Source organism: Hydractinia symbiolongicarpus, chromosome 9 (assembly GCF_029227915.1).
Source record: "Hydractinia symbiolongicarpus strain clone_291-10 chromosome 9, HSymV2.1, whole genome shotgun sequence".
Classification (NCBI taxonomy): domain Eukaryota; kingdom Metazoa; phylum Cnidaria; class Hydrozoa; order Anthoathecata; family Hydractiniidae; genus Hydractinia; species Hydractinia symbiolongicarpus.
The window spans coordinates 15,466,214-15,488,917 of NC_079883.1; the positions used below are offsets into that span (position 1 = coordinate 15,466,214).

The window sequence follows — 22,704 nt, forward strand, 5'->3', positions numbered from 1 at the left end:
GGCGCCATTTCTCTTTTTTTTTACTAAGTAATATATAATACGTTTTGAAATGATTAAAAAAGCAAGGAATAAGTCACCACCTTTGAAAACTGTGTTGTTTGGGCCTGTCCCGGTCCAGTACTTAATTGTCAGTTAAAAAAAGAAGGATAAGGAAAAAGTTACATTCTCATTTTTCCATATTGTTAATAACTATGAGAAATCTCAGTAGACCACAGACTTTTTTGAAAACAATTTCGAAAGAAATGACTCTCGGATTGTGTCAAAAAATACGAACAATCCACGATGTAAATTTTGTCACCGTTTTCTCTTCAGACTGTCGGTAATTGTTCTTTTTCTTGATATGGTTTCTTTTTTGTCAACCAACACAACCTCGACAGAGCCGCATTACCAACAATTGCATTAAGGTGCAAATTATTTGTGAATAAAACTTCTACTGAAATTATTTTCGTGGATGATTGTTCCTGAAATAAAAACATCCCTCTAAGCCAGTGCAACATGAAAAGTTCACGTTTTTGCAGTGTTGGATGAAATTTTTGAACCTTTTTTTTCAGGGGTCATTTTATTTATTTTCTTCCATGATATATATACGCCTTAATAGCGCCCTGGTTCGCCAAATACGCGTTAGCCCCTACGATGGAGTGGTTTATGAAAGTTTGAGGGCAGGAAGCCATCTTAAAAAAACTCCCTATTTGAAACATAGCTGGTTCACAAAACATTACTTTTACTTTAAATTTTACAGTTAAAAACAATAATAATTTAGGTAGAGTTTGATATAAAATGGATGATAAAGGAAGGAGAGTACTAGTCTGCGATAATGGAACTGGCGTAAGTAAATTTTATTCAAGTGTATTGTGGCAAAGAAGGTTGTGGGTGTGTGTTGTGCTTTTTTCTCTGTTTAAATTATTATTTCAGCTTAACACTGTGCTGCAGTTTATAATTAACTGTACAGCTATCAAATAAATTGTAAATAAAAGAGATGTTGAGACCAACTTTTCAGCTAAAAGCTGCAGCACCAGTCAGTTAAGAAAAAAAAATTAAGCTAGCTAGCTATCTATATAGCTAAAAGGTCAGTGTAAAAGTGCAAATATTTCTGAAAACAGAGAAAACAGGGATGTCTCCAAATATGACAACAAAGTGTTGTATACTTGTCTGGCAACAACCAAACATTGTGCAACAGTTGTAAGTTTGCCAGATCAGATTTTGATTCTTGGCATTTTATTTTCGTTGTTCCGTGTTGATTTCTGCTTTTAATTAATTTAACTGATTACTAATTTCCATTTATTTTAATCATATTTATTTAATTTGAACACAATGAGAGCTTACATATAACCTGCAATAGGCAGGGGTGGATTAGGTGGCGTAATCCAAGTCAGAGTCATGTTGCAATTTAACTATCTTTGGTGAAAACCGACACCATAGTATAAACGTATGACGTTTTAGGTAAGTTTTCCAAAATGGTTGGAAGTTATATGACTTTATGATATAGCAAGATAGATCCCTTTGTTTACATTTTAAGTGGTAAGCTCTTGGCTCTGGCATCCACATGGCACGAAAAAAGGCAGGGTTAATAGGTGAAATGAGGTTATCTTCAATTTCATCACAGGAGGTATTTTGCGATTCGGTTTGACGTCATAATAAATTTCTTGGAGGTGAAAAGTTTCTGTATTTTAGGTGAAGAGAGTGCAGCGCTAGTTTTAGAACAATGTTAAAAAGTTTAAGCTAACATAATTTTTTGGAGCAAAGTCTAGATATTTTTATTGTGATTACCTTTCGTTAGCTAATTATTCTTCCATATCCACATTTTTTAGCATTCTTTTCCCTAAGAACTAGGTTTGTTTTCACCCAGCGGAATTTTAAAAATGGCGGTTGTAGCACAAATTCGATTCGTCAATTAAGCCAAATGTCAATCATCACTACGACAATAAAGCTGAATCGAATCGCCGAATTGGTAAATGAATTTAAATAAATCAATCTAACCGCAATAATAGTTGAAAACCTCAAAGTTTCTATGAGAAGAAATACACATCAGGAAAACCAAATTTATGCATTTGTTTGCTCAGTTTGAATAATTTTGCTACTCAAAATTAAACTTTTTATAACATTTTTCATATATACAAGAATAGCGTAAATTTAACAAAAGTATAGTATTATGTAGGACCTTTTTTTCCACTCTGTAGCTTGCTTTCTAAATGTCCTATACCCCTTAAAATAGTTTTGGCTTTGTGGGTTGCACAGTACTTCTAGCTTAGATTTGGAGAATGAATTTTTTATCATGATTTTTGCGAGTGACTTAAAGCTCAGGTATACAGTTCTGGCCATATGAATTTAAGCAGGTGCGTGATAACACATATGAAAAGTGTGGTCGTCTGGTAGTCCTACTGAGTAATTGAATGTATTTGCATCTTTATTAAAGGACAGTCTCAAAATTTCCGTACGTAATTTGTATAATTTGTATCAAAACTTTGTATCAATGTCACAGTCCTTAAAATTGCCAACATAATTTTGTTGTGAAATTTGAATGAATGCTGTGATCAAAAACGGTCGGTGTTATTATGAAGAACGTAAGGTATATAGCACATTAAAGTCAGCCCCTTATCTTCATGCTGACACTCTGGTGCATTACACTGACACTCAAACGAAAGGTGGAAGACCAATTGGAACCATCCCACAAGTCAGTCCGGCCTTCATCTTCACAGAGAATATACTGCGAGAAGAGTGCGCACCCATGCAAGTTAAATATTACCAGAACATGGGAGAGGTTAGGTGTCCTGTACTTTGATACAGCTTTCGTACGAATGATCTTGTGATGTAATACCAAAGTAAAAACATGTTGAATAAAGTTTCTTTTTAAAAGGGGAAAGAGAAATCAAATATGTTTAGTAATAATAATCGAAAAAATTGTAAGTCCAGAAGTTCTGTCTCCCACATGACACAGCAGGCAATAAGTCACCCCTGCCCTCGGTTTTGTGAGAAGAAATGTTCTGCGAACACTCTAACAATTGAGTCTCCTATACAGTTTTGCTTCATGTTAAGCTGTGCCAGTGCCAAGCATTTTCGAAGCATGTCACCGGCTACTTCTGCGATATACAACCTAATGATGCCCTAACCTAATGAATTCATCTCACAACATAAAAAGCCAGAAACATTCGAAACAACAGGCGTTATTACGCAATGATTCTTTGATTATTACTATAGTAAATAATTACTTTATACGAAAGACATTTTAGGTACGCATTATTGAAGTGACTAAACTGTTTTTGGAGCGTGATTGAAAATACTGCTCCAGTGTTGCAGGAGCGTACAGAGGTGCGGGGGCGCGAACGCGCACCTAAAAAGACCAGGACTGGGTATACCCATATAAGCCAATAATTTAAAACTTGAAAGATCTTGCATGCTCAAAAACCGGGTATTTCGTGCAGATCTTTACAACCAGAATATTTCAAAAAAAGTTCTTTAGTTAAAGAAAGCATATTTGGATTTGCAAATTTAGGAGAAACACCTAACTTTGCCTTGCATTTATCTTTCTTAGATACTAAACACTGCTTTTTCTCAAGTATTTAACTTTTACAAAAATTAAAATATTAACTTTGTTTTTAATAAATATTGATTTATTTGCCTCAAAACCTGCATGCATAAATTTTATCCACAAATTAAAAATAATCCATTTGAACTTTTAATTAATTTTTTACCAGTACCATAAATTCTCCCAATTCCAAGTTTGCTTCTCTATTTTTTAAAACAGTTAAAATTGTCCTAAACAGAAGATGTGTTATTTACTAGTGCTGATGATAATGTTGGTCAATTCAAGGTTTATTATAAGAATTATCTTTTTCCTGACAAATAACCAATGCGAAAAATGTGCAGTGCAAATGATAAAAATGGAAAATATATAATGTATATTGTTAACATTGTTAATAGCTTTCTCAGAAATATTTATACTACCTGCAAAAAATTTAAATTCTTATTTTATTTAGTTTGTCAAATGCGGGTATGCAGGAACAAATTTCCCAGAACATATATTTCCATCTATGGTTGGCCGACCAATGTTACGTTCATCAGCAAAAGTTGGTGACATAGAAATAAAGGTATGCTCATTTACTTTCATTTCACCTTAGATGTCATTTTTGCAATAAGACTACTTTTGAAAATTTGTAAAATTAGAAGTTAATTCCTGTAGTTGGATAAAAGAATGCAAAAAGAAATCAACTGGATCAACATAAAACAATGAAGCATTTTCTTGTGTGTTTTTTAGGATTTAATGGTTGGCGATGAAGCTAGTCAACTTCGATCTATGTTAGAGTGCAGTTACCCAATGGATAACGGTATTGTTCGAAACTGGGAAGACATGATGCACGTGTGGGATTATACGTTTGGTGAAACGAAGTTAAACGTTAATCCTAAAGAATGCAAGGTAACTGAAAAAACATGGCAAAGCTTTGTAATAAGAATTTTAAAAACCAAATTTTGTCTGTTTTGTCAATTGTTGTTATTCTCGGCTCATGATTTTAAGTGTACATACGTTCATCAACGTGTTTAATTTGCAGGTATTACTTACTGAACCACCTCTCAACCCAAGTAAAAACAGAGAAAAGATGGTGGAGGTTAGTGTTTTCCTAAATTTAAAAAATTCCACTCGCATTTGTTTTAACCTAACCTTTTTTTTGTTATTTTTTCTTGGTAAACAAATTATTTCAATTTTATTAAATTCGGCTATAGATAGGTGATCATAATAAAGTGATTTTGTTGGATTTTTTTATCTGGCAGCATGTCCATATCCATAAGGTCACTCTCTTAAAAGCCCATCTTTGTTTGGTTCACACTGCAAGTTTTTAACCTAAAATAAGGCAAAGGGATCCCAAGGTATTTTTATGAGTTGAACTTACCTGAAAGATTAGCATGAGAAATTCACAATAACATTTCCAATAAGTTCACGTCACCTAATTCCAGATATTGCTTTTTAAATATTTATTTTTCTTGTCGCTTGACCACCGCTTTAACCTTTATTTTTATTATTATTATTATTATTATTATTATTATTATTATTATTATTATTATTATTATTATTATTATTATTATTATTATTATTATTATTATTATTATTCCAAATATTTATACAGAATATAGCCACTTCAGTGTTTGAAACACTGTTATTAATGTGGGTCCTGTGTATACAAAGTATACACCGGCATTACCTACCCAATTTCCATCACATGGCATGGGTTGACCCGAAGCTGTAGTAAAGACACTTGCTAAACATGCCCCACTGTAAACCGAACCACGGACATCGTGATTATAAAGCGAATTTCATAACCACAAGGTCACGCGGCACTGTCAATCACAGCCCTTGTAATTCAATATTTAACAAACTTCTACTTTTGTCAGCGATTTAGGCTTTAGCAACATATTTGTAGCGTTTCTTTTTACATAACTCCTTGTTCTTGATGTAGTCTTTTAATTTAGCATAATGCTTCTTTTGTGCATAAAATGCGAGTTTTTATGTTTTAGCTTACGCCTAAATTAAAACAATTTTTTTACTGGATAAAAGTGTTATATTTATAATAAATAAAAACTATAAAATAATACACAATAAGAAAATTTCAGTCCCCCCGTTTAACTTTTTTCCCTAACTTTTTATGGGCTTATAGTCATAACTTATATTTTGTTACTTCTGCTAACCTTTATTTGCCTTCTAATATAAATTCTTTTGAAATACAAATCATACACAAATGAGCAGCATGTTTAATGATCAGTAAATTTTGCAACCTGTGTCTTAAATAAATATTATGCACATCTATTTAATTTTTTTTTGATTGCCTAACTGTCAGAACATTGATGCAGAATTAATTTTATTTTGTGTAAAAAAATATTTGTTTATGAGAACTTTTGTTTCACTTTGGGGTAAGAAGGCAGCTGTTTGGGTATAAGAGTCCATAATAATTGAAGCGGGCCTGACATAATACGTAACAGCATCATGAGCCACAAAAAAAGACTTATGCTAGTTGGAAAATTTTATTGACAAAGAAGTTTGTAATAGCAGGCAGCAAGAAAAACAAATGTTTAAAGAGCTATATCTGGATGCACGCAAAAGTTTTAACAAAAAGTGGATATTCCACTGGGAATTTTTCATGCAAATCTTTTGGTAAGTCCAACTTGTAAGAATCCCTTTAAAACTAAAACTTTGTATTTAAAAGTTTTGGAGATGAAGTAAATGTGAACAAATTTTATGTTAAAACCAGCCTATATTTGTTTTATGTATAGGTGATGTTCGAGAAATATGGTTTCGATGGGGTATATATTGCTATCCAGGCTGTTCTCACACTCTATGCGCAAGGTATGAAAGTAATGCATTTGCTTGTCAATAATATGCTTTATAAGTAGTAAGTGTATGGTAACAGTTAAAAACGCTACATCATATATAGAAACCTAACGTAAGTCAAGCAGGATATATTTATATCTATGAACAAGTCAAGTTCTTTGACTCAAACTTTCAGAAAATTGAAATTAGATCAAATGCCACCCTTGATAATATCAAATATTTTCTTTTTTGATTGATGCATTTAGGTTTACTGACGGGTGTTGTAATTGACAGTGGTGACGGCGTCACACATATTTGTCCTGTTTATGAGGGTTTTGCACTACCTCATCTGACACGTCGACTTGATATTGCTGGTCGAGACATCACAAAATATTTAATAAAAGTGAGTTGTGTTCTCTTTTGTTTTTGTTCTAAAAAGGGTGCATAAGTTTTAGTGGGCTGTCTCGCTTACACAAGACCTTGCAATTACTTATACCAACATATTTAAATAATGCCCCCCCTTGAATAGCCTCCCATGTAAATGTCTCAGAATTCAATATACATATCAAGTTCCTTTTCAAAAAGTAATAAAGCTCTGAGAAAGAATGTTACAGCATTGTGTTGCTGATGCCTGAGGCTGAAAACGCCTCATTTTTTATTATTGTTTTTTTTATAAGTTATTGCCTGGAACACAAAATTTAGATATTTTAGGCACAACTGTGCCGAACAAGAGGACATTAATTTGATAATTAAGTACAGGGTACTTTTGGGACTGAAACTTGCTTTGTTTCTTAGGGTTGTTTCTTTATTGTGTTAAAACCATAACAAACTAAATTTATTTGACTTTTAAATGGGTATTTTAACTTTCATGGAAATAAAGACTTCTTAGGGAATTTCAGGATTACAACAATTATACTTAAAGACCTTACAGTACCCTTAAGCCCCACCTCACTACAAGGGATAGTTAATTATAATATTTTATAATTTATATGTGTATTAATTTTTATTTCATACAAAAGGAAAAATTTTTCATGGTAGAAACCAGAGAATTAATTTTCAGTAACTGCATGTTATGGTTCTTATAGTAATTATCACTCAAGAGAATGTGTTTATTATTGCATTCTTATGAAGAATGGGATCCAATCTTGTGTATATTATTTGTTATTGTGTTTTTGATTTTTAGCTATTGTTGCTACGTGGGTATGCCTTCAACCATACAGCTGATTTTGAAACCGTGAGGATGATGAAAGAAAAGTTGTGTTATGTTGGGTATGATTTATCTATTTCTTCTGTCCTTTCCTTTTTTAATAACTGTTTTTATATACTCAATACAAGCTTGTCACCATAACATAATATTTTTACCCGTGACTGAAATATAAATGATATATTTTTAGCTATGACATTGAGCAAGAACAAAAATTAGCGTTAGAAACAACATTTCTCGTTGAACAGTATACTGTAAGTATTTTTTTTGGATTGTGTACTTTTGAAAAATATTGACAAATGGCTTTATTAGTTAGGGGGATTCCTTCAATACACAGTCAGGGCAGACCATGTTAAAAGGAGAACTAACATGTATATTTGTATTTAAAACATTGTTACATATCCCAAAAATAACATTCCCCAAGAAATGATAATAGCATCAACGGTCGCCACTATTATCGAACAAAAGCAACTTGGTTCGTCCATGTTTTGTTTTTTTGTGACGCCTGATAGCGTACATAGCTCAGCAGAACTTGTAAGGATGCACTCACTTCTTAGTCTTCCAAGAAAGATTATAATTTATCAAATGTTTGAGTGGCGAATAAGACTATCGTAGAAAAAATTATTTTCAAGGATTTAACAACCTTAAGACTGTTTTTGTTTTGCTACTGTAAATTCACTTCCAGTACACTTACTTTATTGCACATAATCATTTGAAGAAATGTTTTAAAGTCTAGCAAATTAAATGAAACACCTGTTGTCTTTCAAAATGTTTTGTTAAAAAAGTCACGCAAAAGAAAAATTTTTATAATAATTTTAAATACATGTTAAAACTCTAAAACTACATTTATAACAGTGAAATGATATTTTGATCTAATAAAAATATTTATTTCAAAACATGATAAATAAAATTACTCTTAGACAATCACAGGAGCCACAGTTTAGCATTCCTTGCTTCGTCCATCCGTTTACATCTTTGCGTACTCACGTCAGACAAGTTAGTATTTTATTGAACAGTAAGTCTTAATCGATACTGTTATGGTGCCGACCGTGGGACTACTTTGAACCTAAATATCTTGAAAGCTAAAGCTCACAAAGTTTATATTCACACTATAATAAAAATTTTAATCACAACTTATTATCAAGTTCTTCTTTAACAAAAAATTACAAAAACCTGTATCAAAAAATACAAGATTTGGGGAGGTAAATTTACAAACTCCATGCAAGTAATTAGAAACAGACACCCACATTTATATTCTTTGATGTGCCGCAGCTTTTTTAAAAATTGAAAACCTTACAAAAATTTTATACTCTGAAATTTTGAAAATCATAAATGCAAATAAATAACCTGCTACAACAGTTTATTTAATTGTTATATCCAATGAGTTAAAAATTTACATGCATGCTAATTTGGCTATGCTGGATTAATACGAAGATTAAAAGACGAAAAAGTTTCAAAGAACATGAAATTCTTTTATGGCAAACTGTCTTTCTGTTTATTATAGAGATACCTTTATGACCCAAATATATGTTAGACATTTAAATATTTTACAATTTCTTCTGATCTTGTATGAACAGGAAGGTATAGCTCAAGTATATTTTCAACATATATTTTTTTCAATTTTTAAAAAATATATTACAAAGCATAAACATCAAACAGAACAAAAACATTAAACGTGGAAGTATAACAATACGAAACATAAAAGTTGACATTGCAACTTTAAAACATTACTTTGTCTACCTCTGTATCACCCAGGTATATTATTTTGTTGGACTTTTTTATATTTGGACAGAGTCTTCATTAATGGCTGTAAGAACAGTTGATCAGACAAACTGCGTAAACAGGGCTGGAAGGAGTGAAGGTGTCGCGCACGGTAGGACAGATGTCAGGTGTGAGCTTCATACCGTTACCCAGCTATCACATCACAAGGTAGATAACACTAGGTTGAGGATGGCTAGTGTAAATGTTGGTACTCTGAGAGGTAGAGCAGGTGAAGTAGTTGAAATGTTAGAACGTAGGTCTGTTGATATGTGTTGTGTTCAGGAAGTCAGATGGAGAGGAGCTTCAGTGAGATTTATGGTAGGTAGGAGGGCAAGGTGTAAGCTTTTTTGGATTGGTAATAGTATGGATATGGAGGAGTTGGCATATTCGTTGCAGAGAAGTGGGTAGAAAAAGTAATAGATGTTTTGCGTGTTAATTGTCGTATTATAGTGATAAAGTTTTTGATAGGTAATAGGATTGTCACTTTTCTGTCAGTTTAGGCTCCACAGTGTGGACTCAGTGAGGAAGATAAAGATAAGTTTTATGATGAGTTAATAGCAGTCACATCAAAGTTTGGAGACACTGAACTTGTCATGGTGGGCGGCGACTTTAATGGTCATGTTGGGAAGTCATCTGAAGGTTATAGAGGTGTGCATGGAGGCTATGGATTTGGGAGCAGAAAGAAGGAAGGAAAGAGATTGCTTAAGTTTGGAATGGCAATAGACATGTTGGTTTGCAACACATCATTCAGTTAGAGACAGAGTAGGCTGATAACATATGAGTCAGGTGGTTGTAAGACACAGATAGATTACTTCCTGGCTAGAAAGTCAGACAAGAAAGTGGTGAAGGACATGGAAGAGTGTGTTTCCCAACATAGGTTGCTGGTTTGTGATATTATCTTTGGAGAGTGTTAAGAAGCCAAGGGAAAGTACAGGCGTCGTCGTAAAGTCTAGACGCTGAAGGAAGAGATTGTAGCAAGACAATTTAGTGCAAAAGTTCAGCAGTTAGCCCACAATGGTCAATGTGATTGTGACAATGTGGAAAGTACTTAGACTACTTTGAAGAATTGTCATCTAGAAGCTTCTGATGATACTTGTGGGTGGACGAAAAGACCAGCTAGACATAGATAGACCTGGTGGTAGAATAATGAGGTTGACCAGTGTATAAAATTAAAAGCAGAGAGACACAGATTTGCAGATGTGTTAAGAAGGGAAGACCAGTGCAATGAGGTGTTCAAGATAGAAAAGCAAATGAAGAAGTCTAATCAAGATGTTGTAGGTGAGAAGTTTATACGTAACGATGAAGGTGTTTTGGCTAACACAGAGGAGGAGAAAAGGGTAGCTTGGAAGAATTATTATCAGAGGTTGCTTAACACTGAGTTTGGCTGCAGGAGTATCAGGTATTGTTGCAGAGATGGTAAAACCATCTGGATATATTGGAGTTGAGCTTATTACAAGTCTTGCTAATCAGATTATAAAGGATGGTGCTATTCCAAGTGAGTGGCAGTCAAGTGTAATAGTGAATTGTTTCAGGGGCAAGGGTGATGCATTAGAAAGAGGAAACTATAGAGGTTTGAAGTTGGTTGATAAAGTAATGAAAGTTATTGAAAGAGTGATTGATAAGTTACTTAGAGAAAGAATTGATATAGATAAGATGCAATTTGGTTTTGTTCCAGGGCATGGTACTACAGATGCAATATTTTTACTCAGACAGATTCAGGAAAAGTATTTAGGAAAGAGAAAATATCTCTATTTTGCCTTTGTAGATTTAGAGAAAGCTTTTGATAGGGTGCCACGTAAAGTTATTTGGTGGGCTATGAGAAAATTAGGTGTGGATGAGTGGCTAGTTACGATGGTACAGTCTATGTACAGCAATGCTAGAAGTCGTGTCAGGATTACCGATTCACTTAGTGATGAATTTAGTGTAAATGTTGGTGTACATCTGTACTTAGTCCTTTGTTGTTTGTTCTAGTCTTAGAAGCGCTGTCGATGGAGTTCAGAACAGGTTGTCCATGGGAGTTATTGTATGCAGATGATTTGGTTCTCATAGCAGAGTCGATGGAAGAATTAGTTGAAAAGTTTAAGAAGTGGAAGAAAGGACTAGAAGAGAAAGGGCTAAGGGTGAACACAGCAAAGTCTAAAGTCGTGATTAGTAGCATTGCAGCCAAGTGTGACCTTGTAGTTAGAAAGTGGCCTTGTGGAGTTTGCAGGATTGGGGTTGGTAGTAACTCAATTTTTTGTCAGACTTGCAAGCATTGGGTACATAAGAAGTGCAGTAGTATTGGTGGAAGGTTAAGAGCTGACAGTTTGTATGCGAGCCTTGCAAAGGTGAGATTATAGAGAATGAAGTATTTCCAGCTTTAATGATGTACAACAGTGGAGGGGGTGTTGGAAGAAGTGTTACTTGCAGAATAGGTTCTGCTTGGAAAAAGTTCAGAGAGTTACTTTCTTTGTTGACTAGCAGAGTCTTGTCAATTGAGGTAAAAGGTAGTATGTATGAGGCATGTGTAAGAAGTGTTATGCTGTACGGTAGTGGGACATGGGCAGTGAAGCAGGAAGATCTTGACTGTTTAGAAAGGAATGATATGAGAATGGTTAGGGTAACGCCGGTCTGAGAGACAGAGAGAGTTCTGATGAGCTGAGAAGCAGACTAAGTATCTGTAGAATTAAAGATGTTATCCAGATAAGAATATTGAATTGGCTGGGGCACTTGGAAAGAATGGAGGAGGATAATTGGGTAAGAAAGTGTAGAGACTTGATAGTTCCTGGGGCAACGAATAGAGGCAGACCGAGAAAGACTTGGCAGGAGGTTATAAGGACAGACTTGATATAGATGAAGTTGAGTTTAGATCTAACACAGTCTAGATCAGATTGGAAGAGGGTCATTAATATACCCTGTCCAACCCATGCGAGCATGGAAAATGGATGTTAAGCCAAGAATGATGATGAGTTCTTTACTATCCATCGTACTTTTTGGCATCTGAAACATTAATAACAAATCTTTGAAAATGCACTCTTAAAACAGCATCATAGTTTTAACACAGTCAATTTAGTTCTTGAGACAATGACAACATTCAGCAAAACAATTGTGCCATTCATATGCTTCTACATTGAGCAGACATTTAGCTTCCCCTTAATTAAAATTTTATTCAATACTATCTTGTGAGAACCAGCAACAAAATAAAATTGACAACATACCAGTGAAGTACGTTTATTTTTTGTAGCAAAACACACTTGTAAACGGTAAGAAAATTGAATCTGGTGAATAAAATTTACAGAGAAAAAACGAGAGAAAACTAATTAAAAAATTTGTGAAGGTTAATTACAGCTGATATTTTTGTGCAGATAAATTTTCGCAAATATGGTTAAAATTCGCAAAAATGAATCTTCGCAAAAAAAAGTTTATTAGAACAATTTTATAAGAACAATGAGGCTGAGAATCCTTAAGAATAAGGATAATGACAAGGCTGGAATTTTACTGATCTTTTATTTTTTTCCTGAAAAATACAACAAAAAACATGGGGAAAAATATCTCCAAAGCAAATATTTTCACAGAATTAAAACTTTTACTTAGATTTTACATCACAAATATTTGTAACATACTGTAATCTAAATTCCATCAGAAAACAATCGTATTAGACTAGGTATTTGTATACTCTCACTTCTCCAGGCTAGTTGTGTTAATATTGAGGTGAGGTGGTTTATGAAGTTACTTGATAAATACATTTTTAGAAACTAATTTACAAATTATAAATTATATTACATCTATATCTGTATTCAAACAAACGAAATCTGCTATTTACAAATTATAATTACAATTGGTCAGAAAGTGTAAATTAAAGAATTACAAAATACAATTATATTATACAAAGAAATAAATAACAAATAAATTATAATTTACATAAGTTATGTGCATACCATTTTTCCTGTTTTAAATCAAATTTTATTTAGAACGAACCCCCCACAAAAAAAGGCAAAATTAGCTTAATAAGGCCCAAGAAATATCGTATGTACTATACACAGTTCTTGTGATTTGGTAGATATCTAAATGTAACAGGTTTAGCTATGGATAAAATTGTTTATATTGGCTAGACTATGTCTTCATAATAGCTGGATGGTGTGTTCGCAATAGCTTGGAATTATTAACAATTTAAACAAATTTGCATTTCATACTTTCTATTAAATGCAAGATTTCTTTGATAATTTGAACTTCATAGCATCAGTGAAATACCAAAACAGCGTGTCACATCATAAACTGTCAATATGTCATTTTGTGCGTTCACTTGATCTAAAGTTGCACCAGCTACAAAAGTAGATTCGGTTACAATCTGTGTATGATGTTGCAAAAGTTGGGTTAGTTCTTGTTCAATCTGAGCATTGCTATTAAAATCTCTAAGTATTAAGTGTATGTGAGCAGCTTCAATTTGTGTGGAAAGCATATGATAAAAATTTTAAAACAGGCTGTTACACGATCTACATGAGTGCATTAAAAATTCCTGTGTGAATGATAGCAAACAAATTCCAGGTCTAAAATGATGGCTCTTAACATGTACTTGATCTTCAGGGGCGGATCTAGGATTTTTTTCTAGTTAGGCAAAATTTGATAGATTTTTTGGCAAAGTATATTATCAAGGGTTATGGTGTTGTACGTTTTGTATTTTTATTATAAAAGGAGCTAAAATCTTCCCAAAAGTGAGGTTTTTAGTTATTAAAAATCCTTCGTAGATTAGAAACGAAAGTGTCTTTATAGCCCAATAAATAAAAGCATCCTCTGTAGTTTAACACTTGTATCCTCGCTAGAACATGCGGATGGAAAACGCGTTTGTTTAGTAAATTTGACTCGAAACCGGGTTAGTGTTGCCATAGTTCCTTTGAATGACATACCACACTGGTATCATCTAAGCATCTTTTTTACGTTTTACGCATTTAATACGAGTACAAGTAATCGCTGAGTTACAAGTTGGGGAGTTACTTTATTTCAAAATATGCAATAAGTCTAATAGCTAATAATACAACAAATAATTACATTACAAGTCAATTTTGTGTATAGATAGTCAACAGTAGTGCAACGTAGAATTATTGTTTCGAAAATTACAGCCTGTATTAAGAACCTCCAAATGTAAAAAGAAAAGCAGCATATAAAAGTATGAAAGCTTTCCAGTAGACTTACAGTGTAAGATAGCAACGCATAAGAAACGTCTACAAAAGGTTTATAGAAATTATCCCTTTATGAAGTTAATACAGTTTAATATTAAGGTCACTGGTGTAGTTTTGCACCCATTTCTATTAAGAATTCATTTTAATGTTAAGATATTCCCACAAAAGTTACGCAGTTTATTAAGCCAGAAAAGAGTTAGAAATCAGAAAAATAACATCGAAACATTTAACATGTCTGCATATTATTTACCCTCACTTGCCCTTGTCAACTATGTTTAAAAAGTAGTTTAATACTTTAAAATCTTTAAGAAAGTTTTAGTAACTAGGTCAATTCTGAAGATTCTCATATAAAAAGCAACATATATATATATACAAATTCTACTCATATGCATAAGTTAACATGACATTTTTTATTGGCGTGCAGTCTGTAACAGAACGTTCTTTAACATCCAATTCTTGTTTCGATCTGTATCATTTTACGTGAAAATCATTTCTACTGTACAAGTTATTTTGTTGTATATCCATCCATTTGATATATATATATAGTTATATATCCATTGTTTACAGTTTTCCAATATTATAAGGATTCATAACAAATCTCCTGTGTTCTTTAATTGATGGTGATTTTAATTGTCAGAAAAATATTCATCATGGCTGACATAAATATATCTTATCCTAAAACAAAATTATATATGTTGTATTGCTCAACAAAAAAAGAAGGAATATTATACAACAAACTTGGACTATTCTTAGATTGGGTATTGTTTCATATGCATAAGTTAACATGACATTTTTTATTGGCGTGCAGTCTGTAACAGAACGTTCTTTAACATCCAATTCTTGTTGCGATCTGTATCATTATACGTGAAAATCATTTCTATCAGTACAAGTTATTTTGTTGTATATCCATCCATTTGATATATATATAGTTATATATCCATTGTTTACAGTTTTCCAATATTATAAGGATTCATAACGAATCTCCTGTGTTCTTTAATTGATGGTGATTTTAATTGTCAGAAAAATATTCATCATGGCTGACATAAATATATCTTATCCTAAAACAAAATTATATATGTTGTATTGCTCAACAAAAAAAGAAGGAATATTATACAACAAACTTGGACTATTCTTAGATTGGGTATTGTTTCATTCTTTTGTTTTTAGCAATTTTATCACAATTAAAAGCAGCATGGGAAAGTTAAGGGTCTCCTTGTGTTCTTAAATTTTTAAAATGAGCAGTGGAATGTAGTATATAAAATCTACTGTTTAAAAGTTCCAACAAAATCAAAGTTCTTAGGGGCATTCACAATCGAAACGCAAATTTGACGTTGGGAGGAGGTGGAATCCTTTGCCTTTAAGTATATCTCATATATACGGTAAACATCGATTTCTTGGAGAAAGTATTTTGAACTTGTCGTCTACCTGCTTAACAGGAGTATATATCCGGCTGCGTATGATTTCAGGGACTGACAACATTCGAATATTACATATCTGTAGATCCCAAGGGAAAGGGTATCTACAGACAAATTTACATTTAGCTTGCACATTGCGTTTATGAAAGATCTGTCCCTTACAAGAATTATTCCTTTTCCACAGACACAAAGATACACAGTTGCATAAACGGCTACACGAAGCCTGTGACCTTAAGACAATAAACAAAAAAACTAACAAAATTCCAACTAATACATGCAACTTAGCAATACTCTATACCAAACTTAACATACACCTTCAAACATTTTTTGATCGCAAAGACAGTGTTTACTTAAATTGCCTCAGTTGTCTCGTTTAGCATTGGGTTTTAATAAACAAACAATCGAGGTCAAGTTAAAACCTTTTGTTTTGATAAGAAAGAGATTTAAATCACACGTTTTGTAAGAACATTTGATGGATTACCACTTTAAAATATAGTTCTTGAAACAAAAGTGTCTTAAATTCAGCAGCAGTAAAAACTAAAATATATGAAGTATTACTTACTTTAAAGCAATGAATTTATTGTCTCTTGCAGAGGCAGGATGAAGGTTTGGTTTGAGACATCCCTCCAATCCTTTTATTATCTGAAAGGGATTCCAAATTCAAAACTTCTTCATTTAACTTAGCTAGCATACAATTGATTTGATTTATTCTAGCCACTTGAGGTGCTTTCTGCAATTGGACCTGACCCAGCTAAACTATGTTGAAAAAGAAGCATCCACTTGTCATCCATGTAACCATACCTGTGGTCGTTTTAGGCGTATAAACTTAAAAACCCATGGACGTTTTAGGCGTTTAACTTAAAAACCCACGGACGTTTATGGGTTTTTTCTTCCCATTTCAGAATTTCATTCATTGAAACTTGAAAACCCGTGAACGTTTTACGTGTTTTTTCTTCCACCTGTGATTTTCATTCATTCGGAACTTTGAAACCCGCGGTCGTTTTAGGCGAATCGAAATTTTTGCCTAAGATCGCTCCGGCTTTGCATTTAAGTAAAATATCAATGATGAAAAATTCGATAAAACCCCGCATCGTCATGAAGTCGAAATCGGCGGATGCCAAAACCAATTTACAAAAATAATTCTTTTTTTTTATAGATTATTCTATCTAAATCTATAGAATTTTTTTTCCAGGCCACAAAATTAGGCTTAGGCAATTGCCAAGGCTGCCTAACCCTAGATCCGCCCCTGATCTAAGTAACAAAGTGAAATGCTTTGAAGCTTGTCTTAATCACAGTTATGCAAGATATTAAAGTTTGTAACTAGAGTGTATATCCTCAGTATCTTGACTTTGAAGTAATTGTGTAAACGCATCATTTTGATTTAGTGTGTTACCTGAAGCAATATGTATAGTATGAAGGGGTAACGACCTTGTGTTTAACACTGCAATAGTCAATGTCTCATCAGATAAAATACAAATATCTTGTAGTGGTTGAAAACTGCTTCCCTTTCGAAGTTGTTCGTACTCTGTACGGAAGTTGCACCTAGTAGCACTTTTTTTTAGTTATCGCTCAAAAACATACCTTTCAACACTGCGTAGAGCGGTATACGGTTGGCCTTTTTAAATTGAGCATTGCTTGATGAAATTAAAGTTAATGACAACCTGATCAAGGGTTAAACCTTGAACTTTGGTGAACAGTACATGCCCAAGATAACAAAAAAGGAATCTAAGTACAACGATTTACAGGTGATGCTTCTTTGGTAATTTTAGGTCTAATATCTGCCTGACACGTTCAACGGAAACCCAACGTTTAGTCTTGGCAAATTTATCTTTACTCGTGGCATTACTTACAGCATTGTAATATCAAGTTGTAAATATATTTTTAACTTGTTATGTAATCTGGATCTCATTTTGTCATTTAAGCGGCAAATATTCTTACCAAAATGGCCTACAGGTATTCCTAAATCTGTATGAACAGTAGTTCCATTAAGGTTGATTGCAGTGCTTTAAAGGGCTTTAACAAGTATTTCTTAGCTGAACACGAATATGGCTGCATAAGGCTAGTTAGACTGCTTAGTCTACTCAACCTACTAGAGTTGAGTAGACTAAGCCGACTAGGTATATCTAGCAACGTAGTGCCAGGAATACTATACTTTAAAATACTTTAAAATTATATGCTTACACGACAGTAAAGCAAACACGCTTTTTCCTCTCTGTCTCTTCTGTTTATAATAAAAATTCAAAGATTTTTCCAATTCCCATCATAAGTTTAATATTATGTAGATATTCTAGATATTGTGTTTGCCTTTTTAAATGATTAACTTCCCTGCGGTTTAAATATTGAGCACTGTTATAAGAACTATGGATGAGCGTTTTTTGTTTGTTTGTATAAAATTTATCTTATACTGTATATGAACATACTGTTGTGTTATAAAAAACGAAATTTAAAAATTTGTTTGAAAAAGTAAAAATAATCTCCTCGATACTCCTCGCTTATTTTCGAAATTGTCCTCGGAATTTTACTAAATTTCTCCTTGAATCTCCTTGATTGTGACTTTCAAAATGTTGTGGGAACCTGTTTTAGAGGGTGTTCGAGGATACACTGCGATATTGCTGTGCGTGGTTGTATTAGCGTAAATTTAAACGCCAAATAAAACAGACATTGCTAAGCACGAAGGCACCACATTAAGAAAAATATTATACGGAAGACTACACAGTAGACGAAAAAAATTTTTTTTTTGTTCCACGACGGAAACGGAAACGGAAAACAACTAAACCAACACACTCCTTTGTAAACGGACGAGTGTAATAAATTAGAATATTCGCGAGTGCTGTATCATAAAATTAATTGTAGTAGCAAATCTAAAAACGTTTTATCTGTTCTTAGCTGCCTGATGGCCGAACCGTTCGCATGAGTGGTGAACGTTTCGAAGCACCAGAAGCCCTTTTCCAACCTCATCTCATTAACGTGGAAGGTGTCGGTGTAGCCGAGCTGTTGTTCAACACTATCCAAGCGGCTGACATCGACACAAGGTCGGAATTTTACAAACACATCGTCCTATCTGGAGGTTCCACTATGTATCCTGGATTACCAAGCCGACTCGAGCGTGAAATTAAGCAGTTATACTTGGAAAGAGTTTTGAAAGGAGATACTTCCAAACTTTCTGTGAGTGAATACCTTATTCGAACTAATTTTAATCATTTTGCACAAGAAAGTTTGTTAGTGCGTAAAATTTAGTAGATAATTTCACGCGCAAATAGTTGACGCGTGAAATAGTTTTTTCCCTGCGCAAAAATTAGGACAAATAAAATAATTTTTACCTTGTTTTAAGTTCCTTACCACCCAACTTGAACCCCTTCCAATCCCTGTTGTGCACCTTTCGCACCATTTTTCTTTTCTTATAAGAAACCTTTTTAATAATAAAGATTTTAGTGAGCAATATTTTCACTATCACCCGGTGGTTTGTTCATCACAGCTCTTTTTTCTGACAGAAATTTAAGATTCGTATCGAAGATCCTCCACGACGTAAGCACATGGTGTACTTGGGCGGAGCCGTGTTAGCTGATATTATGAAGAACAAGGATGACTTTTGGATGACGAGAAAAGAATACGAAGAGAAGGGGATTCAAGTGTTGCAGAAATTAGGTGTCGCACCAAAGTAGAAGAAATTTGTTCAATATTCATGCACAACTTAAAATCGAATCAAAATAAAATACATTTTCTGGTATCGGAGACCAGTGATTAATTTAAATAAAAGAAATTCACCTCAACATGTTGAAGTATAATTTTTCCTTTCTTCGTTTTTTTGTTTTCTTCGGTTGTTTTTTTTGCTATCCATTGAATTTAATTCCGCGACATAACTAGAGCAAAATATTTTCCCTCCCTGAAAATTCCGAAATGCGTCTTATTTGAGGAGAAACGAGAAAAAAAAGCTAATTGGAAAATGAAAAATTTAACAGGTTTTACATCGTTGCAGTTTTTTGATGAGATAATTTTTATAGTGTTATTTTTTGTTGTTGTAATTATATAACTGTGGTATTGTTCTTCTGCCAATCAATCAAGAGGGACATCACGTGATGTGTTTGTATTACTCAAATGTACTTCACATTTTTTACTGTTTCTTGTTTAATGTAAAAATCAAAAAAAAAAATCAGCTTTAGTTGCGCGAAGAAAAGTTAAACAAATTTGACAACTCGATTGCATCAAAATTCGAAGGATGAATTTTTTTTGTATAAGAAAATTGAACAATAGAACGTGTAAAGATGTATTTTGCTAATTTCATCCTTGTATTAATCAGTTTTTTATACACAGGGATATACAAAAAAAAAGTATTTTATCATTGTTATTTTTTTTATTCGTGGCCGGCTCATGTTGATCCGTCGATGAATTTACCGCGATTTAACGGTGTCAGGAAAGTCAGATAGTTCTTAGGGGGCTATCATAAAAGAAAAACGGGCTTGTTGGTTTACTTACTTACTTTACGAGATTCCGACAAATTTTTTATGCAAATCTTTTGATGAAAATAATAGTTTATTAAGAGCAATAAATATATATACAATACTTATTGAAAATTACAACTTTTCATGTAACTATTTTTTAACGTGAGCGAGCTAGTTCCAGCCCGGCTAACCGGGCGCATGGGATAAGGCCCTCAAATTGCCAGAAGGAAGTCCAGAATGTGATGAAGTTTGGGCTTAATTAGTTAATTTTAACTTTTCATTTTACTCTATCAATCTGCCTGTACGATTATTTTAGGATAATCTGTACAGTGAAAAAAATTCTTATATGAAAAAAATGTCAGGAATTTAAATCCAAAAATAAGAGGAATGTTGAAAGCTGAGGATATTCATATTAATTGAACACCTGGAGCATTTTTCTCGGGACATTTTTCACTACAATTGATTTTTTACATTTCGTCCGCTACGCTCGAATTTTTTGACACTTATGTAATTGTGAACAAAGCCATATCCATAATTTTTCGTCTAGTATTTAATTGCTGGGGGTGGATTTTTTTTACGTTTTTTCTTTCCGTTTGCGAGAACTCAAACAGTAAAGGCGTTTGATCTTGGATATAACGAGAATGCTAAAAGGAGTTTATTGCAAATAAATAAAACACCAAATGGTCGGGTAATTAATTACCAACAATGACTATAACGAACAAAAAATGTTAAACAATAGCATAATTAATGTCATGGGAATCTCTTCCGCTTGCAAAAAATAAGTTAATAAATAATTCACATACAAAACTATACATTCCATCTACAACGATAACTATTTAAATATAAAAGAGTTTTTCCTTTCGTGGGTATTCGGATTTGCTGTATAGATGTCCCCAAGTAAAGAAAATTATAATACGTGTGCAAACTACACTAAAGCAGTCAGTGCAGTTGAGGAAGTCTGTCCTTCGTTTACTTCGAGTTCGAATTCCTTAGTTTTGTTGTTCAGAATCAGTTCTCGGAAGTTCTTGCATTCCATTAATGTCTTCCAAGGTAACGTATTGCTTGTACAAAGTCCGATCCTTGCGCGGACCAACTTGTCAAGAGTAAAAAGATGATCATCTTTCTCATCGGGGAGACATTCCCTCATAAAATCAGAAAGGCGAAATAAATATTCGATGTTATGTCCAACGACGCCACATGATGTGGCTATATCATCAGCTAGCACATCCAGTGAGTTTTGGCCAAGGTAAAGTACGTTTTTCGGCGTAGCATAGTAAACAATTGAGTAGACGGGTTCTTTTTTATCGCCATTTTTCTGTGGATATACCGGCATTATGCTGATATCATAGCATCCAAGACTCTGTTCTCGAAGTTGTAAATAATCGATCGCCTTTCGGATTTTATCCCTACCGATTATTTCAAAAACAATTCCCCAACAACGGCCCTAAAAGATAAAACCTGACTTTGATGCAAGTTTTTAGCTAGGTAGGAGAATTCCTATCCTCCCAGGATAATTTTTAATAGCTGCTTTTGGCTTATACCAATTCTAGGGTACCTAATAATGTAAACAATCATTTACCTCATCTACCTTCGTTAGAGTTAAAACGCGTCCAGGTTTTTCAACTGTTCCGCGATGATGAGTGCTACCCTGCCAAAATCTTCTTTCATAGCCTTTTATATATCCAAGAAATAAATTGTCGTATTCAAAGTCTGGTTTCCATGTAAGGGAACCATAACCAAAGACGTGGATACGTCCTTGTGTTTTTAACAAATCTTCTATATTAACCATTTTGCTTTTCTCTACGGCTGTTAAACGACCGTCTCTATCACTAATTGGCCGGCTAAATGTCGTTCGAAAAAACAGCGGCCCTATAACATATGTTCTGATGTAACAAGTGAAAAAGTTATGAACTCAAAAATCATTGGTGCGTTAAATCTTAGCATCTGTTCGCTGATTGGCTAACATAATAATAACAACTATTTTGATTGGTTAAGTAATCTGTACCATACATATATCTGATGTAATTCACGTATTTTTTTTCTTCAAGATGTATATTCTGATGAAACAATACGTTTTTATGGAATAGTATGTTTATTACATAACAATGATTAAAAAAGTAATTTACAAAAGCGTGGGAAACAATTTCTTTTTGTTGTTGTTTTTGCCGAAAAGGAAATGTCTTGTTTAATTTTTGCTAGTAAACAGGTAAATGAAAAAAGCAAAGATCTAATATTTTGGATGTTCAGGAAAAAATTACTCTTTTTCTCATGATTTTTCTTCTAAAAATATAAACACCATACTTGCATCCTTGCATGTAAATATGTAATATTTCTATTTTATTAAAACGTATTGTAATAGCATTATTTTTATATTAAAATACTTCATCCAATTCATAATAATAATAAAAATAAAAAAAACTATTACATAAAAACC

The 22,704-nt window shown here is 33.2% G+C and overlaps 2 protein-coding genes across 2 annotated transcripts; one reads left to right on the forward strand and one right to left on the reverse strand.

Moving 5' to 3' along the window:
* Positions 1-650: 650 nt before the first annotated feature.
* LOC130656221 (actin-related protein 2) lies at positions 651-19,960 on the forward strand. The gene is made up of 10 exons (XM_057459050.1): positions 651-825; positions 3,975-4,085; positions 4,253-4,411; positions 4,545-4,601; positions 6,259-6,331; positions 6,562-6,698; positions 7,479-7,564; positions 7,690-7,753; positions 18,718-18,996; positions 19,323-19,960. The coding sequence occupies exons 1-10, from the start codon at positions 778-780 to the stop codon at positions 19,491-19,493; spliced, it is 1,185 nt and encodes a 394-aa protein (XP_057315033.1). The 5' UTR covers positions 651-777; the 3' UTR covers positions 19,494-19,960.
* A 1,020-nt stretch (positions 19,961-20,980) lies between these two features.
* LOC130656222 (glutathione-specific gamma-glutamylcyclotransferase 1-like) lies at positions 20,981-22,126 on the reverse strand. The gene is made up of 2 exons (XM_057459051.1): positions 21,850-22,126; positions 20,981-21,714 (listed from the first exon to the last, which is right to left on the reverse strand). The coding sequence occupies exons 1-2, from the start codon at positions 22,057-22,059 to the stop codon at positions 21,196-21,198; spliced, it is 729 nt and encodes a 242-aa protein (XP_057315034.1). The 5' UTR covers positions 22,060-22,126; the 3' UTR covers positions 20,981-21,195.
* Between the last annotated feature and the right edge of the window lie 578 nt (positions 22,127-22,704).

Excerpts from the sequence above, each read along its gene's own strand:
- LOC130656222 (XM_057459051.1), bottom strand. The coding sequence starts at position 22,059 with ATGGTTAATATAGAAGATTTGTTAAAAACACAAGGACGTATCCACGTC. Across the intron at positions 21,715-21,849 it reads CTCTAACGAAGGTAGATGAG|GGCCGTTGTTGGGGAATTGT; the intron begins GTAAATGATTGT and ends TTTATCTTTTAG.
- LOC130656221 (XM_057459050.1), top strand. The coding sequence starts at position 778 with ATGGATGATAAAGGAAGGAGAGTACTAGTCTGCGATAATGGAACTGGC. Across the intron at positions 4,412-4,544 it reads TTAATCCTAAAGAATGCAAG|GTATTACTTACTGAACCACC; the intron begins GTAACTGAAAAA and ends TTTAATTTGCAG. Across the intron at positions 4,602-6,258 it reads ACAGAGAAAAGATGGTGGAG|GTGATGTTCGAGAAATATGG; the intron begins GTTAGTGTTTTC and ends TTTTATGTATAG.